The sequence below is a fragment of the Sorex fumeus genome, unplaced genomic scaffold (genome assembly GCF_029834395.1).
Source record: "Sorex fumeus unplaced genomic scaffold, SorFum_2.1 ptg000098l, whole genome shotgun sequence".
Lineage (NCBI taxonomy): Eukaryota > Metazoa > Chordata > Mammalia > Eulipotyphla > Soricidae > Sorex > Sorex fumeus.
The window spans coordinates 29,928,626-29,948,358 of NW_026606155.1; the positions used below are offsets into that span (position 1 = coordinate 29,928,626).

The 19,733-nt window shown below is 34.9% G+C and overlaps 1 protein-coding gene across 3 annotated transcripts in view; it reads right to left on the reverse strand.

Annotated features, from left to right (window-relative positions):
• The window catches only part of FUT8 (fucosyltransferase 8), a 311,640-nt gene that overhangs the window by 153,641 nt on the left and 138,266 nt on the right, over positions 1-19,733 (reverse strand). For 2 of the 3 annotated variants that reach the window (XM_056133858.1, XM_056133857.1), the window contains one exon: positions 6,674-6,709. The exons of the other annotated variant lie outside the window; for it this stretch is intronic. In XM_056133858.1, coding sequence (XP_055989833.1) covers positions 6,674-6,709 — 36 coding nt within the window. The remainder of the gene's footprint in view (positions 1-6,673; positions 6,710-19,733) is intronic. 3 annotated transcript variants of the gene reach the window in all.

Sequence of the window (19,733 nt, forward strand, 5' to 3'; positions counted from 1 at the left end):
GCCTTGCACACGGCCGACCCAGGTTTGATTACCCGCATCCCATATGGTCCCTAAAGCACCGCCAGGGGTAACTCCTGAGTGCATGAGCCAGGAGTAACCCCTGTGCATCACTGGGTGTGACCCACCCTCCAAAAAAGCAAAAACATTTTTTCTAAGTGCTTGATACAAACCAGGTACTTATAAGGTATTAAGCATGAATTCGAATAACTGCTCTCATAGTTCAAAAGCTGGTGGAAAATCAAGTATGAAATATGAATAAAAGTGCATGTAACAAGCTATAATTTAGTATGAAATTTTTTTTGGTTTCTGGATTTTTGGGTGACGCCAGAAATCGAATCTAGGATCATGCACATCGTTTACCACTGAGTCACTTTCTACACCCTGGTAAGACTGGACTAAAGGACAGCAAAAGAGAGTAAAGTGATATCTGGTGTAGCTAAGGAGCCTTAAGGGAAAGCCATAGCTTAAGCTGTTCTAAAACTTAAGAGATTTTGGATAAGAAAAGACAGAGTTTTATGCAGAATAAAGAGCAAGAATAAAGGAAAAGCAGTATGAAAGAACAAAATGTATTCAAGAACTATGAGTATAATTTTATATGGATACATACAATGTAATCAGCACTATCTTAATGACTAATAAGGATCAATGACAGTGTCTCAAATGATATGTAATTAGCTCAATGAGTTTACTATTACACTTTTAGGTAAGATAAAGCAGATGGTGACAACATGTGCAATGCAAATGCAATTAATAACACTGGAGGCTCACCTTGATCTGTCCTTCCTTTCAAAGACTAATTGGAAATGAAAAGATCAGAAATTCTATAGTCCTTAGATGTTATTAACATTGTAATTTTAAACAACCATTCAAACTTTTAAGTCTGACACACGTATATACACATATATGTATATAATATATAATAAATAATAATATAATCAAGTTTTCACATTATAATTCAGTGTATACAGTATCAATGATGCCCTTTCCCAACTCTGATTAAGATATATAGGTCCTGGGACTGGAGCTATAGCACAGGGTAGGGAGTTTGCCTCACACCTGGCCTACCCGGGTTCGATTCCCAGTACCACCAAGAGTAATTCCTGAGTGCAGAACTAGGAGTAACCCCTGAGCATCACTGGGTATAACCCAAAAAGCAAAATAAATAAATAAATAAGATATATAGATCCTATAGCAATATTTCAACTAAATATTAACCCCAATATTGTCTTTAATATTAATACTGCATCTAGTCACACATCCTAAAACTGCCTTAAACATCGGTAGCGTTTTCATGACTAATATTTCTTACTGGTAACCTGCAATGTTAATATATAGCTTCTGTACATGCATCTTATGTAGATGCTATGGAATAAATTAGTGAGCAAAAAGGAACAGACTTTCAGCTATAAAATAAACTCTGGCTCTGGGAATCTAATGTATAGTATGGTGACTGGTGAATAATAATGAACTACACACACACATAAACATATATAGTTTTCTTATTTGGGATTGGCTTTTGGTCACCATCTGACAGTGCTCAGGGTTTACTCTTGGCTCTGCACTCAAGGATCACTCTTGACACATCTTAGGGGACTGAATCAAACCCAGGTCAGGAGTGTGCAAGGCAAGCAGTTTACGCAATGTACTATCTCTCCAGCCCTATGTTATGTACTTGAAAGTTGCTAAGAAAAAAATCTTAAAAGTCCTCATCACATTCCCAAATAGTGACTATGCGAAGCAATAGTGTTTTAAATAACCCTCATACTGTACATCTTAAGTGTATACAAAGACAATCTCAATAAATCAGGTGAGGAGGGTTAGGATTAAAAGAGGGAGAAGCCTTAATCACCAAAGCAATAGCAATATTAAGTCTAGTCAACTTTATTTCCAATCAAAATGAGGCAGTTTTTTATTAGTTGGCTTCTTAATAAACTCAAGAAATATAATTTTATTAGTAAGATTAATTCAATATACATAACAATTCTAGAATTATGAAATGGCACTTTGTGAACAAACAGTTTGGTTGGGGAGTTTTGGTTTTTTGGGTCACATGCAGCTATGCTCAGGGATTATTCCAACCTCTGTGTTCAGGGATCACTCCTAGCAATGCTGTATGACCTTCTGTGGTGCGAGGAACTGAACAAAGTCAGCAGAATGCAAGGCAAGACCTTGTTGCTTGCTATCTCCTGCATCCTGTAAATAACTCTTGGAATATGCAAAATTTTAATAAAATTTTAATAAAACCAGTAGTCACTACTCTTTAGAATGGAATATTGGGCATAGGTTCTGAATGACCACAGAGAGAGTATAGTGGGTAAAGCACTTGCCTTGCATGCAGCCAACCTAGTTGTCCTTGTATGATCCCCAAGCACTGCTGGGATTATCTTGAGAACCACCCCAAGCACCTCACCCCACAAAAAATAAGCAAATAAACAAATTAGTTCCTTGAGCTGATTTAGATATTCCTTAACACATGAACAAAAGATTGATCAGATTCTGCTAGAATAATGTCACAACTCACTCAAGTGATTCATTCACAAATAAGCAAAAACCCCTAAAAGGAGAAAGTGCAATCCTGGACTTCATTGGGGTTAAAAAATAATTGTCTGACATGATTGCCACCCATTGCCTCTTTTGCAAACCAAAACACCCAACAGGAGAGAGAGAGAACAAAAGGGAATGCCCTCCCACAGAGGCAGGGTGGGATAGGGGGGATGGGGAGTGGGAGGAATACTGGGATCCGTGGTGGTGGAAAATGGGCACTGGTGGAGGGATGGGTAAAATTTGATCATTGTATAATTGAAACCGAAGCACAAAAATTTGTAAATCTACAACTGTACCTCATGGTGTCTCACTAATAAAAATTAAAAAAAATAACTGTCTGTTTTCCCATCTACTTAATATTGTTTACATGTGTGGCAGAATTCAATTTGAGACTTGGTTTCACTATCACATATTAAGCATTGACACAATATGGGGAAGGAAAACTACCTTCCTTACAGACCTCCAGTTTTTGGAAGCTACTAATATATGTTTTTTTTAAAAAAAATAATAATTAATTGTCTTAGGTTGGTTTGCAACAATTTTGTATGTATGAGTACATGTATGTGCTATGCAGCACTATCAATAGTATAGAGGGAAACACACAATTATGATACTGGGAAGATGAGCCCTATTTAATACTGAAGTAACTTGAAATGTTTTTTTCTTCTCAGGTGTCCCAGGATAAGGCTTTACTTATATGACCTTGGTTCAGGAACTAGTACCTCACATAATTTCTACAAATCCCCTTAAATGACAAGGCAAGATTATATAACTTCTCTCAAGAAGGAAACATTGGTCCGAGGTATGAAAGTATTACGGTAGAATAAGAAATGAGCTTAGGTTATGCAAGACACTATCTTATGCAAACAAATATTCAGGCAGTTTGTGTTCAATCATGTATTCTAACAGTCTTAAAGAGTTAGGTTTGGGTAATTATATCTATTCCTATTCTGACTACACAAATCCCAATAATAAGTTTATATATGATTGACCAAATAAATGGAGAACTTATTTATTTATTTTTGCTTTTTGGGTCAAACCTGGCAATGCACAGGGGTTACTCCTGGCTCTGCACTCAGGAATAACTCCTGGCGGAACTCAGGAGACCATATGTGATGCTGAGAATCGAACCCGGGTCAGCTACGTGCAAGGCAAATGCCCTACACACTGCGCTATCACGCCAGCCCTAAATGGAGAACTTAAATCTAAACTTAAAGCATCTACTTTCTTCCTAGAGATCTATGACCCACATAATATTAATAATAATAAATATTAATAAATTTATTAATAAATATTAATGAGAAACATGTTAAACAAGTCATTTTTATTTATACAATTCTAAGCTATTACTATGGGTAAATTTAACAGATATTAATCTAGAGGCTTATACAGGTGTATCTATATAATCTAGAGATGTCATGATTTAAATAGGTAATTTATTATTTTGGCATATGGTAACCTCTGATTATACGTATCAAAAACCTACTGTAATTAAAAATACTATATTTTGCAGATTATCAAATTCTATATTGTTATGAATTAATACTTAAAAGATGATACATTTAAATAATTATTTTTAAAATGTCTGCATTGACAATGTACTGAGAATATAATACTACTTTATACCATTTTGAAAGAGAAAATTTTCCTACTACAGCTACTAAGTTGGAATAAAATGATTAAGTCAATTAGCTTTTCTACATATCATGTGGTAAAAAAGATACTTTTGAGGTGCAAATTAATGTAAACAAGAAATAACATTAAAGTGTACTTCTGAGTGTTCCTTTTGTCTTTATTTGCAGAAAGCACATTCTCTATTAAGTACTTCTTAATGTCTAATCCATATTAGAAATCTTACATATTTCTTATATGAAATCTCTGCCATACAACATATTTCTAAACATTTTGAGATTTAAAAATACTAGATAAAAATCAAATGGATTTACTTGAACTAGCAAAAACAAGAAAAGCAGTGAGCAATTTTATACTATACTTCCTTCTACCCATTATAATTCACAGGTTAATTCTAATATGAATTCTCTTATTCTCTTTCAGACAGTTTAGAATACCAATTTATCCAATAACCATTTCATAAGTGAATTCTAAAATGTCAATGACATTAAAAACAAAAATCTTTAGAAAAACAAAATTTCACCCAAATCACCCAAAAAAGTTTTGTCCCCAAACAATTCTCAACAGATTACATACCATCTCTATATCAAGTCATTGGAAGTGACTAATTTCTATGGTCATATTTCTTGTGGTTATTTATTTCAATTATCAATGTACTTAAAGCCATTATTAGCTTCACAAACATAAAAGAATACAGGATTAAAAATCCCTATACTTCAAATAAAGCTTATGGTGGATAATTATAATATCCATATCTAAAAGCATAATCATCTCAAAGAAACTCATATATTTCAGTGGCTGAAACAATAGTACAGCGGGTAGGGCCTTTGCCTTGCATACAGCTGACCCAGGTTCGATTACCAGCATTCATATGATCCCCCAAGCACAGCCAGGAATAATTCCTGAGTGCAGAGGTAGGAGTAACTCCTGAGCATCACTGGGTGTGACCCAAAAAGCTAAAAACAAAACAAACAAAAAAATCATATATTTCACTCATGAGCGTTAATTTATAAGAAAAAAGCACATTCACTGTACCTATTTGACCTAATTTATAATTTTAACTATTTTGTTTTTGTAAACACATACAATTTAGCTAATGCAATCATCTTTCCAAGGAATTTCTCAACAGTTTTACATTCTAGCACCACCAAGGCTAGAAATTTTCTAGGACCATACAGTGACTCAAGAATAAGTGAATTTCTGGGTTCTAATCCTTTGTGCTAAATATGACATAATCCTCTTCCTCTTTTAGAAAATCTGAAAACAAGTATTCTGAAGTCTATAAAATTATATGTTGATAAAGTTTAAATATCCAACGGTGATTAACAATCTACTATTTTTTGACAAACTACTAATACAAAGGAATTTTTATGGATTTTTTTAAACTATCATTTAAAACTTAACTGTGCAAAACAGAAAATAATTATTGTATTTTAAATGTGAAAAAAACTGAGTATCAGAAAGATTAAGTGGAAGTCAGAAAGATAGTACAATGGTCAGGGAGCTTGCCTTTCTCGCCCTGCCCAGGTTTGATCCATAGCACCACGGATCCCAGAGCAAAGTAAGTACTAATGTGGGTGTGACCCAAAATCCACCAAAACAGAAAGATTAAGTGCCTAAAAAAAAAAAAAAAAACTCAGCTCTTAAATACAAGGAGGCAAACAGAAAACTAGTACAACTGAACGCAAAAACTTAAAGTTGAAATCAGAGGTTCAAGTAAGTTTATGAAGATCTATAGTAAAATCAGCAAACACCTAAAAATAGTACTAAAAATGGAACTTGATTTGCTTTCAAAGTATCTCCATACTCACATGTAAAATATTACGTCAAAAATTATGACACAAGGGCTAATAGTAAGGACTCCTGGTTTACAAATACTTTTGGTCTATAAACTTTGTATAAAAGCTAAGGCAGCATAGTTTAGGCTTTTTGGCTATATGCTGTCTCTTGACTATTTTCCTTTTTCCCTCCAATCATTTAAAAATGTAAAACCAATTTTAGCGTATAAGCCATTAAAATAAAAGAAAACACAAGGGAGAGCTGGGATTTATCCCACTGGTCACAGTTTGCCAAAACTTATCAAAGCTCAGTAAAAATGAATACAACCACATCCCACTCTAAGAATATCTGATATAATATATAAACACATATTCCATTCGTATTTTAATAGCTTGTAATTGTTAATATAAAAAGTATCATACATGCGTCCAACTTATTAATCCCAATGTATAATTATATTACATTCTGAAAACAGAATAGTATTCATCAGAAAGACCTACTTCCAAGTAAACAGTGATAATCAACTTGTCATTACATGAATAAAAGGATAGACCATTCACAAACATGTCTTTTTGTACCTAGATCTTTAAAATTCATGACAAAAGATAAAACATGTATACAGAAGATTACAGGGATACTATATAAAAAAAATAAAATTAAAGGCAAGTTCAAAATAACTATAAGGGTTGGGGATATAGTTCAATGGTAAAACACTTGCCTTGCATGTGTGAGGTCCTGGGCTCGATCCCTGGCACTAAAAGAAAAAAAGGGGGGGGGGGGTGGAGGAAAAAATAACAACTTTTAATTACTGAGTACAGTAATTTAAAGTCAGTCTTATAATCTTACTCTTGCTATATTCAATTATTTCCATTTTGACGGAAGGTAGGACTGGGAAATTGACAGTATAACAAAGATAAATGATTTTAATACAATGGGTAAATAATTTTTAGCCACAATTTGTAGCCTTGAGCATTATAATTCATATGTGATTCTGGAACATTACATTAAAAAAAGGAAAGAGAAAAAGAAGGGATAAAGGGAGGGAGGAAAGAGAAAAAAACTCTTTATTAGAAAACAATTCATACTAAGAATAGTAGCTTTCAGAATCTAGCAACTAAAGACATCGTTCATAGAAAGAACATAATCTATTAATCTTAAAATATTTTATTAAATGAAGATAGCATGTTAAACAACTCTACCTTCAAGTTATGTCTACTATTCCTCCTGAAAAAATGTATTTCAAATTTGGCCATTATTTGCCCCTCAATCTTCATATTCAAACCATAAAAAGAAAGAAACTGACAGTGACAGAATGTTTTGTCTAAAACAGTAGTGCAAATCAATAACTAGTTGAGCAATCTGCTTCATGTAAGAATGTCTCATATCTCATCTGTGCAACTTTTAAAAGTCCACAAAAAGCAACATTTAAAACTTGTCAAATTTTGTTTTTAAAAAATTTAGTTTTTTTTTAAAGTGTAAAAATTTCACTATTACACTTCCTATTGTCAGACTGTTTAGGATCTTACATGGCTTTTAGCACTAAAAAACCAAGTGATCTATACAAAAATGTTTTATTTCTAAATAAGAAAACATGTTGGTGCTCAAGGAGAATTTGAATGTTATTATGATTATTGGGCTGGAGCGATAGCACAGAGGTAGGGCGTTTGCCTTGCACGCAGCCAACATGGCTGACCCGAGTTCGATTCCTCCGCCCCTCTCGAAGAGCCCGGCAAGCTACTGAGAGTATCTCGCCAGCATGGCAGAGCCTGGCAAGCTACCCGTGATGTATTCGATATGCCAGACACAGTAACAACAAAGTCTTCAATGGATACATTACTGGGCCCGCTCCAGCAAATTGATGAACAACGGGAGGACAATGTCACAGTGTCATTATGATTATTATTAAATACAATAAAGCATGCTAAATAGAATTAGCCTGTTGTAGAGGGTTGGTTCTGAGACACCTCCATAAATCTATGACTTTTGGTAATCAAGTCCTTGATAAATCCCCTCCCTGTGTGGGTGAGACCTATAATTTACTTAAAAGGGTAAGCACAGCTTCTGTAACTGTCTTATAAAAAAAAAGGTAAAAATTTACTTTGATATCATATTCTCTTATTCGCTAGACTACATGCAGTCTGCAAGAGATAGCAAGAAACTAAGGTCCTCAATCCAATAACCAATAAGTCAGTGAATTCTGCTAACAACCAGGTGATTTTGTTAATCTTTCCAATTAATTCTGAGATGAAAACATAGACCTAGCCAACACTTTCAGAAATCTAGTGAGAAACTGCAAAGTAGAGGTAGCAGCCAAGCGGTGAAGTCTACAGATCTGTATGTAATTCATGTTGTTTTATACCATTTTTTTTTTTTTGCTTTTTTAGGTCACGCCCGGCGATGCACAGGGGTTTCTCCTAGCTCTGCACTCAGGAATTAACCCTGGTGGTGCTCAGAGGACCATATGGGATGCTGGGAATCGAACCCGGGTTGGCCGCGTGCATGGCAAATGTCCTACCCGCTGTGCTAGTGCTCCAGCCCTGTTTTATACTAATTTTTTTATAAGTTTTTGCATAACAAGATAAAACTAATACAAGAGTTTAACAGTATAAATTTAATCAGATGAATTTTATTATTTAATTAGCTCGAAACAACCTAAAATAAATCATCAAACTTGATTCACCACTTTTTACTCCACAGTGACTTTCAGTAAGCTTTATTATTTCCTTCTTATTTATAATACCTTTTTTTCTTGCTTTTTGGGTCACACCCGGCATTGCACAGGGGTTACTCCTGGCTCACTGCACTCAGGAATTACTCCTGGCGGTGCTCAGGGAACCATATGGGATGCTGAAAATCAAACCCAGGTTGGCCGCGTACAAGGCAAACGCCCTACCTCCTGTGCTATTGCTTCAGCCCCTTATAATACTTTTAAAAAAATTAGGAGGTATAAAATATTCTAGTGGCTATTTTGCTCTTCGGAATCACATAACTAGCTCAAGAAATCCTACACACGTACTACTTCCAAATTACTAAAAGTTAATGTAATTGCCTCTGCTTGGAGATAGATGATTTTGACATCTTATATGAACTTGTTAATATGAATGATGAAATTATAAGACATGAAAATACATGATCATACCCTATATTCAATATTGCTGGCTTTTATTGATTTTTTTTTATTGCCAAATCAGGGATTGAACCCAGGGTTTCACACATGCAAGACATACACTCTACCATTTGGCCACAATTCAGCCCTTGAATCATCTTTGTTGAAAGCAGAAAATGAGCAGAGGTTGGAAAGAAAAAAAAAAATCAATCTTCTCCACAGAATGGATTTTAATGATATTTCTACAATCTAATGCTTCTTCCTGCCCCAACTCTTAATATGCATCAGCCTTCACTATTACTCCAAACAACCTCTAAGAAACTTTAAAAACCCTAACCCAGAGTATATCAGAATTGGAGGCTTTTCAATAATGAGTTTTGTACACTGCTGGATATAATATTCTGTAAATGTGAATTTAGGCTGTATTTTAATGAAATGATGTACAGATCAAATATACACTTACTAAATTCATTCTTGCTTGATTACTGAAGTGTTAGTCTCTAGCTAAATAGTGATTTTATACTTTGCTCACCTCACATATTTTTGTCTCATGAATTTGACAGTCACGTGCTTGCGTGTCAAATATTGGTATTTTGGGGTAAAAAGAAATACTATGAGGTATATTAAAGCATATGGCTTGTATGTAGGTGAACCCACTTTCATCCCTGGCATCACACAGTCCCCAAGGCATCTCTGGGTATAGGCCTGGAAGACTGCAAGTACTACTGGGGTGTCCCAGATAATCTTCAGATCAAGGCTTTGAGCAGCACTACATCCGCAGGTCCTCATAACCACCAGCCTGGTTGGGAGCTCAAATATTACCCACCTTCATCCAAAAAAGAAACCCGAAAGACAAAAAAATAATTAGGATGTTTTTCTTGGTAATGCCTCTTCTTTATCTGATATTTTCCCTTTGTTCTAAAATCTGTTCAATGCTAAACAGAGAGGAAAGGAGTCTGATAGCAAACGAGTTTTAATGGTCTATTAATGTTCTATGGTCTGAACACAAAATAAAAGGTGTTAGAAAAAGGGTTGTGACATGTATTTCTGTGCCATTAGAGTTACTTAGGCAGCAAAGATATTTGATTAACAATCTGGATTACAAAACCAGAATGCTTAAGTTTATACCCCAAATTTACGATTCATAGTTACATAACTGTTCCTCAGTCTACATACATAATTGGGAAAATGGAACAACATAATTCATAAGCCTGTTATAGAATAAAATGAAACAGTACATATAACTGCTTAGAACAGGGTCTGATATATAGAAACATATACTTAAGTACCTACTATAGTGTTACTGTCATGCTGCTTTCATTGCTGCTACCACTCTGAGGCTGTAGTAATGCCTTGATAGGGAACAACAGCATTCTGTGCAAGCAGGAAGCCTAGCTCTGATATCCTAGTCTCCTTGATTCCCATTAAAGAACCACAGGGAATGACCCCTTGGCACTGAACTAGGAGAAACACCAAGGACTGTAGAGTGTAGCCCCAAAACAAACAAAATAAGAAAAATCAAGATCTTAAGAGCAAAAGCAAAAGATAACTATTTTAATACACTAACTTCCAACTAACATTTTGTCTCCATGAAAAATAATGATTAGAGGGTTAAAAAAAATTATGACCTTAAAAAATTTTTCTGCTACATAACCAACTGTTGCATCCGTGAAAAAATGTTTTAAATGAAAAATAAAATTTCTGCCATATTAGGCTTTTGCTGAATTTCATAAAAACCAGAGATTCCCAAATTTCTTTGACCCTTTTCAGAAAAAATTATAAAAATGCTCAACATTAACCTGAAAATCTACCTTCTTTAATCAAACACAAAATATTTCCGAATTGAGCCCAATGCTACTACTAGCCCCCTAACTCTTTCCATGGCTGCCTCCAAGGATATAACTTCCTTTGGGAAAATACTGAATTATAAACATTAGAACAAATACAAATATATTAATTCTATTTCCACACATCTGCATCTCCAAATCCATGACAATGATAGGTCAATGATTCGTTGTCAAAAGGAATACCAATTTTACACTTCAGATGTGAAGAAGGAATTTTTACTTTGCTTAACACATTTTCTCACTATGGATTATTATAAAAGGTATCTTTCTCTTTTAACCCTGTCTTTTCTCCCTTAAATTCTAGACTTACTTTCCAACTTTTGATAAGATAGGTTTAGCAAGCACAATCTTTATACATCTCATCTTAATCTCTTTCTCTTATGAGGTGCACTTTATCAGTTGATGAGATAGAGATTGATCAAAGAGCTTAAATTTTCAGTCCACCAGAAACTTCTCCTTACCCTCAATCATCCAACTTGGGGTAGAATGTGAGGAAAGGTTTAAAGGAAAATCAAAAGGGGCAGCCAGAGAGATAGAGATAGATCAAAGGCTTTGCATTCAGGGGGCCCATATTTTATTCCAAGAACTGCACTAACCCCCAAGAATTGAGAAGTGTGAAACCTCCCCTCCACTAGTAATATACCCTCCACTGGTATTATACCAGGGATAGCCTTAGAACACTGCTGAATATGGCCCCCAAACCAAACAGAACAGCAAATCAAAGGAAATCCTAAAGTACTACGTCTTTAGAAGGGCAAGAGTCAGAAGAGCTCCAGAGATTTAGATGTAGGAATTAATGGCATCAACATTAGGAAAAATGAACTTCAACCATTTGAATCCAGGTAAAGTACTTCTGAGTCCAAGCATAATAATGTATACAATGGAGAACACTATTATTTCTATTAATTATAATACGTACACACAAATGCAACTTGCAAATATAATCATTTAAAAGTCAAGAGTAGGATGTACTAATAGTAAAAATAAATTAAAGTTCCAGAAAAAAGATCTGCAACTATGTTCTTACTTGGGGAAAAATCAATGATTTTAGGTATTTACTTATAAAGGTTGATATGAAACACTAAATAAATATGCAGTACTCTCCATGTTTCATGAATTCTGGGGCTCCAAGGAATTTTAGAAATTTTAAAACACTGAAATTTCTTGTAGTCTTGTGATATTATGAGACAAAATCCTGCTTGAGGTTTGAACTCACAGCTAGACTTTTCTTTGGAATTGTCAAAGTTAGCTGTTACATGGGGCAGGAGGTCTAAGAACAAAGCTTAAAACACCCAAAGGCAGGATTATGTGTGAGATACTAGATTGAACACTTACTGCTAAAAAGCAAAACTAAACTAAACCTAAAAGTAAGAGACTAACTTTCCTATACAATTTCAAATCTTAAAAGAAAAGTGTTTTCAACATAGACTTGGAAATAATTATGACTGGAGACAGAAAAAAATAGAAGTGTGCTAATTGTGACCAAAATTGCAATGCAAACATGCCCATTTCCTCACTGTAATGGATTGTAAGAATTAATGCCAGACAATATACTCCCAACAAAGGGAAGCCTTTGTAACCTCATTAGAGAGAATAATATAAAATAACAGTAGACACAAAAAGAGGTAAAAAGTATGGCCAGTAATTAAAAACAAAAATAAATTGGCGATCCAGGTACCATCTAGATATAGCAGAAAATACAACAGTCATAAATAAAGAAACATAAGATAGATGAAAATAGAATATTTATAGAGTAATAAAAAATATCCAAGGGAATAAAGTGATACTTCAGAATAAAAAGAAATTTTTAATTTAATGTATTTATCACCGCAATGAATTCAACAATAGATTAAATTAGAAGCAGTTCATTTTAAGCACATTAACAGCCATGAGCAAGACTCACAAATGAATCTCGGAAGAAAGCAACCACTGCAGAGATGCCTTCATACCCCACAACAGGCTGATCTCATCCTGGCACTAGGAGGGGGGCAGGTATGTCCTACTACCTGTCCTAAAAGAAAAGGCAGCTGCAAACCGCAAACCTCCAGAATTCAAATGCCGACACACTCACAGCTGACATTTATGGCCCTGAGGCCAACCCCCCCCACCCCCAACATGAAATTGAATCTGTTGAAAAACCCAGGTATACCAGACTTGTGACTGAAATCTTAAAGCTTCCAGAGTTGGGAATTCACCCCATTTCCCTGTGCTTCCACTTTCTTGGCAGTCACGCCCACAAACTACCTCTAGACAACTATTTAAGTACATTAATGGCCATGATCCAGACTCACAAATGAATCTCAAGAGAGAACAACATGCTGCAGAGATGCCTTTAGACCCCACAATCACCATCCAGTTAAAATATTTTTTTTTTTGCTTTTTGGGCCACACCCAGCGATGCACAAGCGTTATTCCTGGCTCTGCACTCAGGAATTACTCCTGGCGGTGCTTGGGGGACCATATGGGATGCTAGGAATCAAATCGGGTCAGCCAAGTGCAAAGCAAACAACCTATCTACTGTGCTATCACTCCAGGCCCCCAAAAATTTTAACTCCCGTACTAGCACCATATGAAAAAATTTTAGAATTACAGGAGCATGCATGAGACATCCCATACAATGATACCACTGATATACCAAGAGTAGCAGACTACATCTGATGGGTTGATGGGTTGTAAGGTAGAAGACAACCAAAATTGATATAAAAGAATTATATATTTATTTACACACACACACACACACACACACACAACTCAAACTCTAGTATGTTAGTGATCTCTATACAGGGGCTTAATGGCTCCAAGATGAGATACAACAATTTTCACACACTTTCCTCTAAGGTAATCTTTTAGGTCATTTTCAGTCAATTGTTCATAACAGACAATATAAAATAAATTATTTAGCATCTGCCTTTGGAACAGGCTTAGAAGGTGGTGGGAATATTTGAAATAATGATGTTGGGAAGGTGCAATGGTGATGGGATAGGTGTTGAAATATTAAATGTAATCAATTACTGTGAGCCCTTTGAAAATAAAATTTTAAAAAATAAATTAGAAGCAGTTCAAAGAGAAATTACATGACAAAAGACATATAAAACTCATATGAGACTCCACAAAAAGAAAACTGCTATTAGGAGAAAAACAGAGCAAAACAATTGCTGAGGATTTCCCAATACTAATAATATCAGTTACCAGAATTAAGAAATTGTGAATTTCAAGCTGAATAAAGTACAAAGCTAAATCTAGGTACATCGTGGTCAATAGTATAAAAAGAAAAACTGAAATCCAAAATTATCCAGAGAGATACATTCAATTAAAAATTCTGATTCACACAAGTGTGGCCAAGATTAGTATCAGGACGTTTGCTCCATGGCTTGGAGGCCAGCCACACACACTAGGGGAAAAGGGAGCTCAGATAGAGAAGGGAGCACCAAATAAAGGGTGTTGGGAGGATCCTCCCAGGATGGGAGAAGCATGCTGAAAGTAGACTATAGACCAAACATGATTGCCACTCAATGCCTCTTTTGCAAACCACAACACCCAAAAGGAGAGAGAGAACAAAAGGGAATGCCCTGCCACAGAGGCAGGGTGGGATGGAGGGTATGTGGGGTGGGAGGGATACTGGGTTCCGTGGTGGTGGAAAATGGGCACTGGTGGAGGGATGGGTACTTGATCATTGTATAACTAAAATCCAAGCACAAAAATTTGTAAGTCTACAACTGTACCTCATGGTGTTTCACTAATAAAAAAAAAATTCTGATTTTTCAATAGTAACCATGAAGACCATGGAAACAATGGAATACATTTAATACATTTAAAATTCTATTGTAAAAATTATTGAACTAAATTCTACCCTAGCAAAAATTCCTCAAAAACTAATTCTAAAAATGTTTTCAGAAAAAAAAATCCTATTGACATCAAACCTATATTACAAAAATACTAATGGATCTAGTTATCGGTTGCTTAAAAATGTTTATTTTCTTTGTTTTTTTCTTTTATGAACAATAAACTCTAAGTCCCAAATATTTCCTCTTGTTTTCTCCTAGAATTTTCAGAGTTTTACATTTAAATATATAAATCATTTGAAATTAATTTTTAAATAATATGTGCATTTTAGGTTAACATTTTCTCACCTACAAATGTATAATTGTCCCAGGATCACATTAAGAGATGCCACTTTATCCTTTAAATTATTTTTTGTGTGGTTTATTTCTGTGTTTTCTTTTATTCCCTTTATGTTGTTGCTCTATCTATATATCTTGCCTTAATAATAATATTTGCCTAAGTTTTGCAGTCCTCTAAGTAATGAGGTTTTAAACCAGATGAACTGATTCCTTCGGTTAGTTTGCAAATTTGTTTTAGATATACTTGTTCTCTCATTTTAATTATAAATTTTAGAGCAAGTTTCTCTCTTCTACAAAAATGTCTTACTGTGATTTTAATAAAATTTGTTGACCTATAAAAAAAAAGAATACTTAAGGATATCCTTCAATCTGAAGGAAATGATTCAACAAGGAAGAACAGAACTGCAGGAAGAAATAAAGAACATTAGAAAAAAAAATGCATGCCCAATTATGAAGATATATAATAAATTAACTCAAAATTTTAATAGCAAAATATGCAGCCTTTAATATACGTGGACTAAATTACTTGAAAATAAAAATAACAAATGTGTATTGAGGTAATAAAGATGAGCGATAGATTTAAGGAGGATAAAATTCTTGCATTGCTCCAGAAATAACAAAATTATTTAAAAATAATTTAGTGAAAATATGTTTTAAAAAACTGAAGGCAATATTAAAAGAATAAATGTATATGTAGAAATCATTTATAAGCAAAAAATAAAATAGTAAGCCAGAATCTGGAGAAAACCAGAGTGCCCAAGAACAGATGACTGGTTAAAGAAACTTTGGTATATCTACACAATGGAATACTATGCAGCTGTTAGAAAAAATGAAACCATGAAATTTGCATATAAATGAATCAACATGGAGAGTATCATGCTCAGTGAAATGAGTCAGAAAGAGAGGGATAAACACAGAATGACTGCACTCATTTGTGAAATATAAAGTACTGTAACAGAAGACTAACACCTAAGGACAGTAGAAATAAGGGTCAGGAGGATTGCCTCACAGCTTGGAAGTTGATCTCGTGCATTGGGGAAAAAGATAGCTGGGATGGAGAAAGGAGCACTAAGTAAACAATGGTTGGAGGGATCGCTCAGGATAGTAGGTGAGTGCTGAAAATAGACTATGGACCAAACATGATAGCCTCCTGATACCTGTATTGCAAACCATCACAACAAAAAGGACATAGAGAGTAAGAGGAAATGTGTCTGCCACAAAGGAAGGGGGTGAGAACGGGTGAGAGTTGGGGGAGGGATACTGGGAACATTGGTGGTAGAGAATGGGCACTGCTGGAGAGATGAGTACGTGAATACGTGAACATTGTTTGACTGAAATGCAATCATGAAAGTTTGGAAGTCTGTAACTGTATCTCACGGTGACTCAATAAAAATTTTTTTTAAAAATGTAAAAATAAATAAAATAGTACTGTCCTCCCATTGTTCATTGATTTGCTCAAGCGGGCCTGGTAACATCTCCATTGTGACAATTGTTACTGTATTTGGCATAAACGTAATTAAAAGAAAGCAACAAAGAGGAAACATGGACTAAAAAATTAGTACAAGTGGAAAAAAAATAAATTCAGTAATTGTATTAAGGTAAAGGTAAAGGTAAAGGCCCTCCCGTTGATCATCGATTTGCTCGAGCGGGCCCAGTAACGTCTCCATGGGAGACTTTGTTGTTACTGTGTCTGGCATATCGAATACTCTCGGTAGCTTGCCGGGCTCTCCGAGAGGGGCGGAGGAATCGAACTCGGGTCGGCCATGTTGGCCGCTTGTAAGGCAAACGCCCTACCCGCTGTGCTATCGCTCCAGCTTCTTAAAAATTTAGTTTGGAAAAAAATTAGTTTGGGAATATCAGGGATACTAGGGCCTCAGAAATATGAAACAAATGTTCCACCACTGTGCTACCAGTAATTATATTAAATATAAATAGACAAAATAAAACCTAAAAATTGACATTACCAGATGGCAAAACAGCAAGATCCAACTTTATTATTATAAGAAACGCTTAAAAATACTTAAGTTCATATTTACTAATTTATTACATTTTGATTTGGGGGCTACACCCTGGAGAATTCTGGGTTATTTGTGGCTTTGTAGCCATGCTCACAGGACCATATGTGGTGCCAGGCATCGAGTCAGGATACCCGTTTGTATACAAACATCTTTTAATTTTATTTTTTGCTTTTTGGGTAACACCTGAGATGAAAGTGGTTATTCTTGGTTTTTCACTCAGAGATTACTCCTGGCATTGCTCGGGGGACCATATGGGATGGATGTGGGTGATTGAACCCGGGTCTGCCTGCCAAGGCAAATGCTCTCGCCGCTCTACTATCACTCCAGCCCAAGGCTAACATCTTATGCTCTGAATTATCTCTAGTTCCTTAAGTTTAAATTTAATATAAGAAAATAAGGTTAAAAAAATTAATGAAAAATACTATCAAAAAGAAAGTTTGTACTGCACTATTAATGCCAAATAAAGTTGATATTATAGCCAAAAATGTATTACTAAAGATAAACAAAGACATTTAATAATGTCAATTAGCGTTAATACCAGAAAATAGTCCTCAACTCATAAAAACCAATCTTTATAAAAAATAAAAAGCAGTATGTTTACGATTTATAAAACAAAAACTAACAGAGGTAAAAGGAAATAGATCCACATGTGTTGGATTAATGATAACCTTATTATTAATTTTTTTAAAGAACTTAAAAATTTATAAGGGGGAAAGAGAGCACAGCAGTTTAAGCTCTTGTCTTCCAAGTGGTCAACCCTGGCTCTATCTCCTGAGCACAACCAAGAGTAACCCCTGTGCAGGGTCCGTAGCCCCTGAGAACCACTATATGTGGCCCAATTTTCCGCCCTGATAAATCTATATAAATTCAGAAAATACTAGTACCAACCTAACTTAATTGAAATGTATAGAAGAGAACATCCAACAGCAGCAATTTTTTTTTTATTTCTTCAAGTATTCACCAACAAAAGTCATTAGCTACAGGGCTAGGAAGACAACTGGAAATGATGGATGCAAGAGGCTCCAAATTCAATTCCAGACACCAGATAGCAGCCCTAAGAAGAGCCAGGTATAGCCCAAGCACTGCTGGACAGAAGCACTGCACTGGGCCCAGCCCCTAGATGTCAAGCACCACTGCAGGGCCCAGTATCACTGGGAACGACCCCTGGGGTCGCAAGCACAACTGGGAGGGAACCCTGAAAAAAATTGATGATCCAGTTAATAAATTTCAAAGAATTGGAATAATATTCTATTTGCTGAGGAACAAACTATAACTCAAAAATAGGTAAGAAGAATAACCCCAGTTAGAAATTCAGCAACACACTCCTAAATGATCTGTGACTCAAAGAAAATTAATCAAATGAAACTTGAAAATACATCTAATTATATAAGAATTAAAATAGGACGTTACTAAAACTTGTGGGGTACAAGTTAAAACTGCTAAGCAAGACAGTTAATGTTAAAATAGATTCTAGGCATGTATTTTATATTATTTAAAATCAACAGTTTAAAGAAGCAAGGTTTAAAATCAACAGAAAAGATTTTTCTGAAAAACCCTTTTTTTAAATAAACAGTAGAATATCCAAAGATAGCGAGAGGAAATTTTTATCAAATTCAGAGTGAAGAATCTATAAAATCTGTAAAATCTAAAAAAAATATAAAAGGGGTTGCAAAACTTATCTCCTTGAAAAGGTAAATGAATATATTCTTAGCAAGATAAAAGAATAAAACACAAAAAATCCACAAGAATGGAAAGGGAACACCATAACAAGATATTGCAAGTATGAAAAAAATTTGAAAGATATTACAATTATCTTTATGCTAATACATTTGGAAATGCTGGCAAATGACCACACCTCTTGAAAACTATATCTTAGCAAACAAAATCCCAGAAGATTAAAAATTAAATTCTTTATGCTTATATATCCTGCAAGGCAGAGCCTGGTAAGCTCCCTGTGGCATATTTGATATGCCAAAAACAGTAACAACTCTCACAATGGAGACGTTATTGGTGCCTGCTCGAGCAAATCAATGAACAATGGGAGGACGGCGCGACAGTGCTATGCTGGCAAATGGAAATGCTGGCAAATGAACATATCCCTTGAAAAATATATCTTAGCAAACAAAAGTCCCAGAAAATTAAAAATTAAATTTGTCCAAATTTTTAAAAATGTAAATAATCTCAATAGCCCAATTTCTAATGAAAGATCAAAATCAGAATTTAAAATTATCCAACAGGTCTTCTTTGCCCTCTAACACTAACATGGGATCCCAGTCTAGATAACTTCATTTGGTAGAATCCTAACAGATTTAAAATATAATGACGGAAGGCCAGGGGACATGACTCAAGTGGTAGAGCACTTGATGCATATATATAAGATCCTGGACTCCAGCCCCCAGTTCAATCTCCCAAGCCATAACAGTTGTCACCCTATCATGTATCATCTGGAGGTACCTAAATACCATTAGGTTCAAGTACCACAAAGACTGACCACCACTACTAAGTATGGGCCACACCATGACAATAAAAATAAATTAAATGAATACCAACTTAACATAAACCCTCTCAGAAACTACATTATCTTAAAAACAAAGCCCAAAAGATGAAATTTTTAAAATAGAAAAAAAAAAAGAAACAAAACACTAACAAATTTCATCCAGACATGGAAATGACCATCCAAAGAAAA